Source organism: Phoca vitulina, unplaced genomic scaffold (assembly GCF_004348235.1).
Source record: "Phoca vitulina isolate PV1807 unplaced genomic scaffold, GSC_HSeal_1.0 scaffold1, whole genome shotgun sequence".
Classification (NCBI taxonomy): Eukaryota; Metazoa; Chordata; class Mammalia; order Carnivora; family Phocidae; genus Phoca; species Phoca vitulina.
Genome location: NW_022589704.1, coordinates 70,970,383 through 70,984,300, shown reverse-complemented (window position 1 = coordinate 70,984,300; position 13,918 = coordinate 70,970,383). Strand labels below are relative to the sequence as shown.

General features: G+C 48.7%; 1 protein-coding gene across 6 annotated transcripts in view; it reads left to right on the top strand.

Annotated features, from left to right (window-relative positions):
* TANC1 (tetratricopeptide repeat, ankyrin repeat and coiled-coil containing 1) overlaps nt 1–13,918 on the top strand; it is a 229,918-nt gene that overhangs the window by 201,550 nt on the left and 14,450 nt on the right. For all 6 annotated transcript variants that reach the window (XM_032410013.1, XM_032409996.1, XM_032410005.1 and 3 more), the window contains one exon: nt 822–900. In XM_032410013.1, the coding sequence (XP_032265904.1) occupies nt 822–900 (79 nt within the window). The remainder of the gene's footprint in view (nt 1–821; nt 901–13,918) is intronic.

Here is a 13,918-nt window from a genome sequence, read left to right as displayed (position 1 = left end):
TGTGATTATGTCAGGTGTATGTGAGATGTACACCTGGATAATTCAGGATAATCATCTCATGTCAAGATTCATAATCACATCTGCAGATTCCCTCTTGTCCTATAAGGTAACATTCACAGGTTTCCAGGATGAGGATGTGGACATATTTGAGGCCATGATGCAGCCTACCACAAAGGGTGTGGATTGGGAGAAGGGAAAAAGGGCCTCGTGATGATCTCCTCCTGGTGCTGTTGCACGAGGTGAAAACTGGCTTGGGGCTCACATGCTGCCGTTTCCCCACGAGCCAGCACTCCTGCCTCCATACTTGTGATCCAAAGCGCTGTTTGATAAGGGAGAAGGGAAACGAACTAGGGGAAAGGGGAAGATTATTGTCAGTAGAAGAATCATCTGGATGATATTATTTATTTTATTTTATTGAAAAGGTATATCTTGCTTTGTTTCCTGTCTTTGTGAAAAAAACAGATTCACCATCTCCTGGCGATTTATGCAGAAACTGCACTTTGTATGATCTCCCGTGTCCTTTGTTGATTAGGCTGGCATATTTGGGTCATGTTGGAATTCATTAGAATTCTGAGTACCTAGTCATCCTGAAAAATGTTGCTGAAATTTACTGAGTTTTTTTTTTTTTCATTCTTCTCAAAGTGAAAATGTGAATAGCATATGAATTATGCTTGAAAACAGTTTTCATTATATTTTGTCTCCTTGTGCAGCATGAGATAATCATGGTTACAAAAACAACACCCTCTCTCCTTTGATACATGGGATATAATAAGCACATATGGCTCTGAGAACTCATTAAGTCACCTTGCCACTTTTGACAGGTGGTCCAGTGCTTGCTGGGACTGGAGAAGGAACACGAAATAGACGTCAATGGCACTGATGCGCTGTGGGGAGAAACAGGTAATTATGGTTCCCCTGCTTGTGGTCTGGGCCGGCTTTCTTGATGGTTTAGCTCCCATTTTGGCCTAAATTGTTTTAAAAATGACTTGGGATGCACGTAGTCCTATTATTTTATCACAAGGCATTTGAAGTGTAGAGCTTTTAAAACTTCCCAAATGAGTAGTAAAAACTTTTCTTGAAGCAAATAAAATCATTTTGAATTAGACTAGCAGTTCCTTGCAACATCTGATGAATCTCAGCTAGAAATACTGAAATAAGATGGTAGTTTCTGCTTGGTGGAGTCTTCCGTATCCGAACCAACCTGATCTTCTATGAACGATGCAGTCTGAGCAGAGTGGGAACTTCCAGCCTCATATTCAGATAAATCAAAGGTACTGGGCAAGGAAGGCTGCAGCCAGCCTTGCAGAATGAGAGCAGGACTCCAGCCTCGGGGTGGGGGCACACTTAAAATCCTGACTACAAGCTACCAAATCCCTTTCCACTGTTGTGGGGTATGCATGTTTAACTGCAGTGTGGGAGGGAAGCCTGAGGTGAGTACATTGTAATGAAGATCTGAGTTGGTTACTCGTCAGATTAATACAGATAATGCTGCTTTGAAATTTTCCACTTGACTGTTTTGGGATTCAAAAGACAAGACTTCAGGTGATGAGCTGCTATTGAATAGGTGTAACCAAGAGTGTTAAAATGCATTTCCAGGCTGTGTTTTGTGGCATACCTTGGAGATATTACAGGTTCAGCTCCAGACCACCACAATAAAGCAAATAACACAATAAAGAGAGTCAAATGAATTTTTGGGTCTCCCAGTCCATATAAACGTTCACCCTATACTGTAGTCTGCTAAGTGTGTAGTAGCGTTACGTCTTTAAAAAATATACATAACTCAATTAAAAAATTTTTGTAAAAGAAAAACTGTCATCTAAGCTTTCAGTGAGTCATAATCACTGATCAGAGATCATCATAACAAATATAGTAATGAAAAAGTTTAAATATTGCAAGAATTACCAAAACGTGACACAAAGACACGGAGTAAGCAACCGCTATTGGGATTGAAAGGTTGCCACAGACTTTCAATTTGTAAAAAACACAGTATCTGTGAAGTGCAATAAAGTTAGTACCCTAAAACAAGGTATGCCTGTGTCTGAGTTCAGTTTCTACCTGCACAGAAGTATTTCCAAATGCTTCTGAATTAGTTCTTAACCAGCCAAATGCTAGTGTGTAGCGTTAATCAGCTAACTCACACTCGGGAAGAGCCTCAGTTGCCCAGCAGGGAGTACAGGTCTGCACTTCCGAGCCTCCTGGTGCCCTCTCTCTGGGGCTGCTGCCACGGGCGTGGCTTACAAAGCTAGTCTGTGGTACCTCGGGAGGAGGTGGCGTGGGCCCTGGGTCCAGGGAGAAGGCAGGACCCAGATGGGGTTTGATCATGCTTGGGCTAAATGTTACAGATTTAAATAGTGTCCTGTATTCCTTGGAGCCTTTCCTCCACCCGTTTAGGCTGCTCTGTAATTTGGCAAAAGCGAAGTGTCCCTCCACATCCACACTGTGCTGTGCCTAGCAGTGAGGCACCCACCGGGTCAGCGCATGACTTGGCTTTGTGCTGAGCCAGAAGGTCGGAATCCCTGTGAGGACTGCCCCACCGTGGGCACTGTTTCTGTTTGCTGGGGACCTTGGAAGTAAAAGCAGTTGTTTCGCTTCGTGGTTTTGTTTGGTCCTCATTCCTGAGTGTGGTCAGTGGTGCTTTGTGTCTCAAGCACTCTAGAATGGAGCTTGTCCGTCTCCAGCCACGGCTTGAGGGTGGGATCCCGCAAGCGGTCCTGTCAGGGGTGTGGGAAGATGACAGAATACCTGGAAGCATATGGACAAAGCAGTTCGGTATTTCTTTTTGAACCTTTGTAGAAGTTAATACGGGTCTGCTCAGTATATGTTTAGCGATGGCCAGCTTGGCTTTAAAATACCCGCTGATGCGGTAACCGGGCAGGGTCTCCTTGGTCTGTGTTTGGCTCACCTTCCCATCCTTTCTCTGTGCAGCGATGCTGCCCTGTTTGTACAGGGCAGCTACCTGCCCTTCTCTGCGCTCACGGCCACATTCCAGAAGTGGGGGAGCTAAATCTGTGCACACAATCCTCCCCCGCTTTTTTGCCGGGAGAGGCCCTTACGTGCCTTGTGTATCTCCTTTATATTGCAGAAGTGTCGTTTTCGTGCCTGTTGCTGATTAGAAGCCGCAGGTCGTCCGTGATGACAGCTGACAGCTGGAAAGGGGGGAGCCCAGGGAACAGCAGCCCTGTGGAGGTTCCCTGGTCACTCGGGCCAGTCCCTGTGGGGTGGGTGGGAGTAGGGACAGCCATGTGCCTTCTGTACCCTGGGCATCTTCCCGCTGATGACCTGGAGTCACCAGATGTCATCACAAAAGGGGATGGTTCCTCTCTTAGGTTGAAAGTATAATAGATTTTAAAGACATTCATCTAAAATAGTAACTTTAATTTGGGGGTTTATTGCTGCAAACCTACAGCTTTTAGAAAACTTACAGGACGTCTACTGGTTTTAAGAACAGAGAGCTTCATGTATGTAAGTTTCCCTTTCACCCGCATCTGGGCCCATTTGCTTCTCATGTCTGGTTGATGTTTAGAGTCCAGCCCCTGAAAACCTGCTCTGGAGTCTGGTAGCTCTTTCGCACCTGCCCTCTGTGGAGAGGTGGTGGGGCCTGTCAGAGAACACAGAGGCACTGAGGAGGGAGCTGCTGGTGCGCGGCTGAGCCTCTGCTCTGTGACGTTCACAGACGTGGCCAGACAATCTCCGGCCCGTGCTTGCTTCCGGGGCAGCCTGGAACATGACACAACATGACAGGAACCCGTCAGATGGTTGTGTTCTCTCCGTTTCAGGCATTCCTCAGTCGTGACAAGTAATTGTGCTGGCTCCCACGAAGTCCCAACCTAACTGAGTTACTCTTTCCATATCTGTGTTTGTTGTAAATTAGCCCAAACTGAAATGGTTGGAGATGCCTGACTGGTGACCTCATGCTGGTGCAAATTGTCAGAGGAGCTGCGTTTCCCAGCCGCAGGCAACGCTCGAGCCTGTGAGCCTGCTCTCTGAGTTTTGGGTCAGAATGCCTCTTACTTTGTAGGGAACCAGAGGCCCTGCTATTTCAGCCTTTGTCATTTTATGTGCAAACGTGCCTGTCTTGCCGCAGAGCCTTCCCTACCCCTGACTCCGCTGGGTCACTTTGCAGTTAACCATTTATACATTTGGTTGTTGATGTTGTGCATTTGATCAAAGGTTGTTTTCCCCAGATTGTGGGCTTGAAGAGGGCAGACACTTCCCGGTCTCTTGTGCTCCCCTGTGTGAACGGCAACTGTTGTCCCACAGGACTTTCTGTGGTGTTGGAAGTGCACTCTGTGCTCTCCAGCCTGCTAGCCACGAGCCACTGGCCTCAACTGGTGCTTGTCACTTGGGTGTTAGCTCAGGGCACAAGCTGGTTTATAGAAAACAAGGCCATATGGTTTTAGGGTAGGTGACATTAACCTTGCAGAATAATTTGGGAGACAGTTTGTTGTTGGAGTGGGAGAGGGAAGGATCCTGTTGCTCATAAGGCCCCAATCTGGCGGTTTCTTTGTGTCTGTCATTGCACAGGTCGTGTCCTGCTGGATTCCAGGCTGGCTTAGAAACTCTTGTCAGAGTTGGCGCCGCACATGGGCTGAGGGTGGAGCTGGCTGCTGGCTCGCATCTTGGGGAAGACAGCTAGTAGCCACCAGACGTGGTGTGGGCGTGACCAGTAGCCCAGAGCGCGGGTGCCAGCCCATCCCTGTGTCCATAACGTCCTAATGTCCCCCTCCTGCCTGCACCGCCAGCTCGACTGCTCACCCCACATGTGCTGTGCCCTCACACTGGAAACCCTTCTCACTGCTTTCTAGCTGGCCTGTCCACAGGCCTGAGGCCCCGGGCTCCGTGCCCAGCAGACTGCTCCCTGGCTCCCCTTCCTTGATTTCTGCAAGGGGATGCCCTGTCAGGGGAAGTTAGAAGTCTGGCTGAAATCCTTCCTGTCCAGTGTTCTCTTCTGTTGCTCAGGCTATTTCAGTTGGTAAAATACTGTTGGTAAATACTTTCTAAGGAAGTTTAGTCATTGTAAATACTATGGTTTTTTTTTTTTTTAAGATTTTATTTATTTATTTGACACAGAGAGAGAGAGAGTGTGTGCACAAACGGGAGTGGCAGGGTAGGACCCGACTGCCTCTGGAACTTGAACCTGAGGTCTAGCCCTGTCAGCCGGGGCGTTTCCAGGCTGGTTTAGGGGGAGGAAGTACTCACACCTATTTCCCTACTGGACCATGAAGCTGGGTAATGAGTTGTACTGCATCCTTGATGTTTTCAAAGCTGCCGTCTTATCTCCCTGGAACTGCTTTAATTTCCCACTCTGTGCCTCTGCCTGCCCTCCCAGAGGTGGAGTGACCTTCAGCTCTGAATCACAGGTGGACCCAGGCCATGGATGGCTGAGCTTATCACACTCAAGGCTGCCCCAGAATAAGGTGCATACACCCCAGGGAACAGGATGCCTTATTGTTGGTTTAAAAATGACCCTTTGTGGGACGCCTGGGTGGCTCAGTCAGTTAAGTGTCTGCCTTCGGCTCAGGTCATGATCCCAGGGTCCTGGGATCGAGTCCCGCATCGGGCTCCCTGCTCAGCGAGGAACCTGCCTCTCCTTCTCCCTCTGCCTCTGCTGCTCCCCCTGCTTGTGCGCATGCGTTCTCTCTCCCTCTGACAAATAAATAATAAATAAAATCTTAATTAAAAAATGACCCTTTGTTCATTCAGATTTTACTTGACAGTTTTTAGAGAGAGGGGGGCTACCACTTGGTAACAGTCTAAAAGTAAATTTAAAACTTACTGGATTGAGTTTGGCATTCTTGTATGTATGGACATCTCAGAGCAGATTTTCAGGTGAGAGGCTGGAAGGAAAAAGCGTTTGTCTATTGCTTGTTGGGGCATGTGGAGAGTTTGTGTTAAGGACTTCTCTAAACGTATCCTGCTTAGAAAAGTGAAGTGACTTGCTGTTGTACACCTAGGATACTCCATTTTTGGAGGTCCTCAGAATCTCACCAAGCTGTTGTTGGGGAAATCCTTGTCAAGGCATTCTTTTCTCTGCTAGTGTTTGAGAAAGTGCATAAAATTAGTGGAAATTCAGATTTTGTCAGTCCAAATGAAGGTAGAAGTTCTTGATAGTTTTTGGCCTAAAAGCATGGCAGAGGGGTAACCCAGGACCCTAGAGGGTGTGGGGAGGGAATAACCCAGGATGAGTGTGGTAATCAGGATCCTGGAGGGTATGGGAGAGGGAGTAGCTCAGGACCCTCAAGGGAGGGGGGGAGGGATGGGATAAGCTAGGACCCTATAAGGGGAAGGACAAAGCCCGGTAATGTAGGACCCTGGAGGAGGGGCTAACCCAGGCTCTGGAAGGAGGGAGATGGGCATGACAGCCACCCTAAAGTAGAGATTTGGGGGTAAGAACTAAGGGGGCTGGGTTTGTCTGTACCCTGTCTTCTTCCTGCTCTGGCAGACCCCTGGGGTTTGCCCCTGGCATGGGTACACTGTGGAGAGCCATTCCTGTCTGCTGATAGGACAGCAGAAATCAGCTACCTGTGTGTGCCTGCAGGTGGGGGGCAGGGAGTGGGACGTGCTGAAAACCCACACCGTGCAGCTCAGGTGCAAATGAACCGGAAGCTTGACCACTTACCGTAATTCTGTTCATCACTTGTAAAATGTTGCTTTTGCTGTGCATAGAGTCCATCCTTCCTGTGAGTAGATCCTTACTGTTCATTAAAAAACCGCAACAAACTTCTGCTTTTCAGCATTAGAAACTTGTACTCCTCTGCATTTAGGTAGCTTAGAGCATCTGTACCTACACTGCTGCTCGTTCTTTCACTCCGTGAAGGATACGTGGTTCATCTGCACTTCCACAGAAAAGTCCTAATTGTTTCTTTCAAATTCTTATTGAAATGTTTGGATCCTTCCTTCCTTCTAGGCTGAATGTGAACTTGTATAGAATGGTTCTGTGGAGGGGCGTCTGGGCAACTCAGTCGGTTAAGCATCTGGCTCTTGGTTTTGGCTCAGGTTGTGATCTCAGGGTCCTGGCATCGAGCCCCGCTTCGGGCTCTCCGCTCAACAGGGAGTCTGCATCTCCCTCTTGCTCTGCCCTTCCCCCCACTCATGCTTTCTCTCTCTCTCTCTCTCTCAAATAAATAAAATCTTAAAAAAAAAAAAAAAGGTTCTGTGGAAATGCCCCCTTTAACCCTGACCCCTTGCATGGAGTCTTGCACATAACTATCTTCCCTGCATGGCCAGCCCCTTTAGGAGAGCAAAACCACACATTATACATGCTTTAAATAATTTGGTGTGTAAGAGGATCTATTGGAAAATGTGAGCATTCTAAGCACACTTTAGAAGTGACAGCTCTTAAAAGCTGTGTTCTGATAGATTTTTTAGAACAAAGTCTGTATGAAATGTGATTTATGTTGTCCATGTTTTAGGAAATTGTTCTTAAATTGAATTTATGTTATTTATAGTACACATTATTCCTCAAGGGGTTTGAAGAGGCTTATTTGAAATAATACATGAAAGAATAGGAAAAAACTAAAGTCAAGAATAGGACAGAGGAAGCAGCACAGTATTCCTGCTCCAGTTTTGGCCTTAGGATGCCATGTGACCAGAGTTTGAAGGAAACATAGTCATTGTAGATTATTCTTTTTGTCTGTGGGAGAAAGCTTAACAGTTCTTCAGAAGAAAAGTGTTTTCTGGTACTCTTGTTCCAAAACAACATTCATAGTCTGCTTGGTTAGTTGGATATTTTTTAAAGGAGACTTTCTGGAGGCAATAGCAGAGGAGTTCAGATCTTGGACTTCATATCCTATCTCTGCCTCCCACTAGCTGTGTGACCTCAGGCAAATTGGTTTAACTTCTCTGAGCCTTATTTTCCTCATCTGTAATACGGGGTGAGTGATACTTGCCTCATAGAAGTTAGTTGTGTATTAAATGAATGTATGCATTTAAAGGGCCATGAAGTGTCAATGTAGGAAGCATTTTATAGGTGTCATAGTAGAATATTAATATATGTCAGGATCTTCCTATTTCTACTGAGAGCATGGATCCAGGTTCATTCGACTGTTTGGGTTTAATTCCTGACCGTGATTGGCTCTGGGTTCAGGGCAAATCATGTAACAATTCCTTCACCTCAATAAAATGTACATAACAATCATCTCATTCAAAGGATTCTTTTTTTTTTTTTTTTTAAAGATTTTATTTATTTATTTGACAGAGAGAGAGATAGCGAGAGCAGGAACACAAGCAGGGGGAGTGGGAGAGGGAGAAGCAGACTTCCCGCCGAGCAGGGAGCCCCATGTGGGACTCGATCCCAGGACCCTGGGATCATGACCTGAGCCGAAGGCAGACGCTTAACGACTGAGCCACCCGGGCGCCCTCATTCAAAGGATTCTTGTCAAGATTAAATAAAAGTTCACCCACAGTATTTTGCCCAGAGCTTGGCCGTTGTAAGTGTTCAGCAGATACAGCATGCTGCCACGGTTGTGATAAACTGATTGTTAATATCTAATGTTACTTATGTAGACATTTTGTCTTGGTAGATTGTTGAAACAGATGTTTAAGTGATAAAATCTTAGTTTGCGATTATTTTGCAGGTATGAGGGACGGAAATGGATTTTGGTTACATGTGAAGTCCTGTTTCGTGGCAGTTGTACATTTTATTTCCTTATTGAATTCCTTGGCCATTTGAGGTTCATGTTTTAATCCTCACACAGAGACTGACAGTGTGTTTGTACAGAACTTGTAACATGTCAGGAGTGTCCTGGTTCCTCAGATTTGGTTCCTGCCTTGTTTTCACCTCCATAGGTAGCTCACTGGGAGCCGGGACCATGTGGTGGGGAGTCCGCGTTTTATGTGATGCTCAGTTGCCACCTGTTGCCTGGTTACACAGATGCCCTCCCCTCCATCCTGGCTGCCACAGGCCCTCCTGGGGGACTTGTGCCAAACGGAGAACACGAAGCAGGGGCTGAACAAGGATGGTGTTCCCAGCAACGACTTAGGAGACTCATGGAGCATTTGGGCAGTGCTGGCTGCCCGCTCCTAAGGGCGCCGAGCCCACCCAGCAGGAGGGCTTTGTGCAAGGCTGGGGGGGCTGGAGCCTTCTCAGGGGTTCATCTCCCAATGCAATGGTATTTTTCAGTAAAAGTAATCTTTCTCGTGTTTCGTTTTACGCTTTACCTTGTTGAGGATTAGATCAAATAACTGCCTGGCCTCTGTGGAGATGAAGAATTTATAGCTATTGGGAAGTTGTTCTTCTTTTGAACAGAAGCCCTCCCGTCCCCCTCAATGATGGAAGCAAGTGCCCAACAAAGCGAGGCCGGGAGATTTGGCTTTTATAAATCTTCCCTCCATTCCTGGAAGGTGGAGCAGGGGGCGTTGCCTAGCTTTTGTTTGGGGCTTAGTGCTGCTTTCATTCAGGCCGTGGACTTTGGGGGCCAGGCTTTCGGCCAGCCCAGACTCAGAAGACAGCAAAGCCAAACACAGCAGTGGTGGGGGGTGGGGGCAGCCTCCCCCTGAACAACTTAACCCGTCTGTTGTTGGAGATCAAGGGAGAGGGGCTGCCATTCCCAAAAAGTTTTTTTAAAATCATAAAATTCCTAATTGCAGTTTACCTTTTAGATAAAATAGCTGAGGATTTTCCAGCATTGCGTGTGCACTCTTTACTTTTGTTCTTCTCCCTTACTGTTGAGTGGGGTTTGTCCAGCGAGCCTCTAGTTGAGGTTCAAACATCACTGCCTTTGGCACATCTAATGGTTTCCATCTTGGTTGCAGCTAGAGTTGCATTTATGAGAATCCTGCTCATTACTAATGTTGGCAGTTTCCTCTTTTTAATCTTCCACTCATTTATATAAAAGGTGGAAACGCTAGTATATTAGGAAATAAAGTGCACCAATAAACATAAGTGTGCAAGCGAAGCAGAGCCAGTTTGTCCATGTCACGCTCTCAGCCATCTCGGCCGGCAGGACAACCTCTCCGCAGGTGTAGACTCTGCTAATGTGCCCGCCTCTGGCCTGTGAGGGCGGTGTGGGTACTCAGTGTGTGATGAATGTATGAAAAGGTCGCTTTCTGGAAGTGGGAACCACCTCTGTGTGCACTGACCTGTCACCCTTCTCTCAAAGTCTCTAAATTAGGAGCAGAAGCATCTGAGGCAGGGGGGAAGGGGGATAATTATCCATTGTTCAAACCCTCGAGCCTGCACCTGTGTATTTAAGGGACAGATCTGCCATAAAATGTTATAAACAGCCCTGTTTACAGAATGACTGAGTTCTGGCAAGTTGACAGTGGAGTTTTTGTAGGTCAGACCTTTGCCCAGAGAACTTTAGTGTGTCAAAGGTTCCTGCAAATGATCCAGTTTACAAAGAACCATATCTGATGTCTTCAATAAATTCATATTATTGAGAGTAAATTGGGTTTTCTTAACATGAACCTCTGCCGTGACAGATCTCATGCTCTGAAGACAGGATGGTATTGCTGAGGTACAATTATTCAGGATCGTCAGAGGATATATGCTTTCGTGGGAACTTAATTAGAAAAATGCCATCTTGTTAAGGAATTTGTGAGTAAACGAAATTGTGTCCAATTTGAGTCCTAGAAAGTGCCATGTGTTCACATTGATTTTTAGAGTCTCCGTTTCGTGCCAGGTCTTTTTTTGCCTTTGTTTCCGAATTTTGTTGGCCAGAAGACAGGCATTGGCCCTCTGCCAGGCGCCCGCAGCTCCTGCCCTCCCCGCTTCCTTTCTCTGGCCAGACCAAGTGCGCTGACCCTCATCCGAGTTGTGGTCAGCTCGGAGGTCAGCCTTTCCAGCAGCAGAGCCAGCATGCCTGGGCAGGGTCTTGCCTGATGGTGTTTGTTTAAGCCTGTGGTGGACTATTCTTCAGTCTTGCTTGTTTCCGAAGACGGGGTCCTTCAGTCTGCGGCTGCTGGAGCTTGAGGTGCACTCTAGCTAGCCTCAGGGGTTTTGAGGGATGAGGCCAAAACTATTCGCTCTGAGTAGAGAAGGGTACATGCAGGTCCTGCTGGTCTGCATCACTGGAAAACGAGAGCATGTCGTTGGGACTGTGGGCGCAGAACGCGGGCCGTGGTAGGCCTGAGCTGACTCGGTCGACCCTCTCTTTCAGCCTGCGCTCCTTGGTGCTTTCTCATCTCAGAAGGAGGTCGCTCAGTGAACACGCAGCAGTCTGGCTGCAGAGGAAGAGAAGGGAGGCCAGCCCATGGCCAGGCCCGGGGTGCCACTCACGGCCGCTGCTCACGGCTCAGGCTTCGGGCTTCTCTGGCCCCTCCATAGAGCACGCGGCCCTGTTTCTAGTGCCGGGCTGTCATGTCTGCCCTGCTGCTGTCGCAAAGATTCAGTAGCAGCGGCGCCAGACATCCCGACCCAAAGGCCCCGTTTACAATAGGGGTGGAGCTTGTTAACCAAATACAAGATAACGGCCTGTGAGTGCGCTGCTTCGGACCTCCTCCAGCACCAGGGCCCCGAGTGTGCTCCTTCCCCGGCCGTGGCCCCGCCTGGGGCGTGCGTGCGGGTTCATTCGTTCGTGCTGTTCCTGCTGTGGGCCGCTGCAGCCAGAGGAGGGGTGAGGAGGAGCAGGGGGTCCAGGGGGTGGCTCGTTGTCCAGATCGTGTCCAATCCCTCCAGGTGACCCACGTAAACACGTGCTCGTGTTCTTAAGCAGTCATTAACACTAACGTCACGGCAGGAACGGACTGTGCCAGGTGTGCCTGGGACCGCCGGGCCCAGGACCCACTAGCTTAGACTGCGTAATACAGACAGGATCACCTCCGCCACTGGTTTTCAAACATTCTGCGTATGGGAACCCCCAGCTCTACCCCTGTACGTTAGCATATAAAACTGATTTAAGTACTGTTCTGTTCTGGTGTTTGTTGGTAATTTACTTACAAGTTTCGCTGTATGTTGAGTGGCAGTGAGCCTCTTTGTGTAACACACGTAGGGATGGCACCAGCATTCGAGACCGCGCGGTACCTTCCACTCCCATCTCCATCCTGAGAAAGTCAGCGATACAGACGGCAGCTGTTGTTAAATGTGGCTCTTTTTGTAGTCGTAAGGAATTCTCTGGCCAGTGACAGGAAAGCATTATTGAGATGGCCCAGTGACAAGCTGTTCTGGTGACGCATTCCCTGCCTCAGGGACTTGGGCCAGGAGCGAGGTGAGGGCTCACTCCCGTTTGGAAGGAGAGCCAGGGCTTGCTCTCCCCACCATCTTCCTCAGCCTGACCTTCACATCCTCAGGGCCCTGAGGGTAGGACAGCCTGGCACATTTGCTCACGAGTCCTGCCGCCTTCCTCACTTCCCCGGCGTGTGAGGTCCCTGGGACGGGCGCGGAGCACCTCTGTGTGAAGAGGTGAAGTCACTGGCCCGCTGCACTATGTCCCCGGGGACGGCCCGAGGGGACGTCTTTGTTTCTCGGAGGAACTGCTTTTTGTCACAGGGAAAGCAGGCCCAGACGTCAGGTTTACATCCTGGGGCGTGTGTGGCACCTGGGGCTTGAACTGTGGCCAGGCTGGCTGGCTGTCCTGAGCGGGGTCTGAGGAGGACAGAGGGACGGAGATGTGCGTGTGGAAGGCAGGGCTTGTGAGCACTTGGCTCCCCTAGGCTTGACTCCCGTGGGCCCAGGAGAGCAGGGCACAGACCCTGGGGTCCACAGCTGAGCCACCCACACGCCCTCTGAAAGGGAGTGCACTACTGTGGTGGGGCTCTGTTTCTGCGCGCCGTAGGACCATGTCACCCTGCGTGTTCTTTTGCGTGTTGTTTCTTTGAACTGCAACAAGCTGGTAAGACTGGCCAATGCATTGTGTGCCTTCAACTGCATATCGTTTGTCGTTGCTGTGTGGTGTTCCCCTGGTGAACTGGACCGTCATTTGTCGATGCATCCCACCACTGACAGCCATGCGGTGGCTTCCAGTTTGCGGCTGCTCTGAGGACGTCCCTCAGTATGCTAACGGAGCGTCCCCAGGCACGTGTCTCCAAGTGGGGCTGCTGTGTGATGGAATAGGTAGGTCTTCAACCAGCGGTGTGAGAGTGTATCCATTTCTCGATTAGTTGGATTGCTTCTGAGGCTGGGTACTTCTCATGAGTTCATTGGCATTTGGACTTTACCTTTTGCAAAGGGCCTAGTCCCGTGTTTTCCTGATTTTCATCCTGAGATGTCTTACTGATTTGTAGGAACACTTGATCTATTCTGGAAGCTGGAAATGTGTCCGTGTGAGGCTGTATTTAAAAACAGAGTTGTCCCAGGCCGGCAGCAGGAATAGAGCCTCTCCTTCCTCTTGTAGATGCTCCCTCCTGCGGCCTCACTGTCCCACCACAGCCCCTTCCTGTCCTTCCCTCACTGAAGCTTGTCGTCCTGGCCTGGGATTATCCCCAGAATCGACGACTGTCCTCTCCTCTAGACGATGATTCACGAGGCAGAGCAGAGGACCCTCTTCTAACTGAACCCCTCTTTTTACCACGCCCCGTCAGGAATCACGACCTGGGGGGTGAGGGGGCACAGTCACTGATGTGGGGCCTCATGAGAACCTTTTCAATGTATTCTCTTTCCTTCCATACTGTTTTTGTTTTATCCTTGGCTGACCTCCCCCGAACACCACTGCTACCAGCAGGCCACTCACTGCTCAGATTCTCCCTGGGCTGTTCGCCTGAGCACTCAAGACCCCCTACAATCTGATCCCCTTTTCTTGCTTTCTTAACATTCTTAATCCAGCATCTTGGCTGGTTACAGAGATTCTCAGCTCCATAAAGACAGGAGCGACTTGATATGCCCTTGACTCGCTCAGTAATTACTAGTCCTTGTTGATTGAAATTTATGCCTTTAAGGGAAGAGGCTGAACTGGATAAAATACTGATCTCTGTGTGTGTGTTGCACCGTATTCTGGGTATCTCTTGCTGTGGGGAGAAAACAAACAAAAACCCTAAAAAGCAA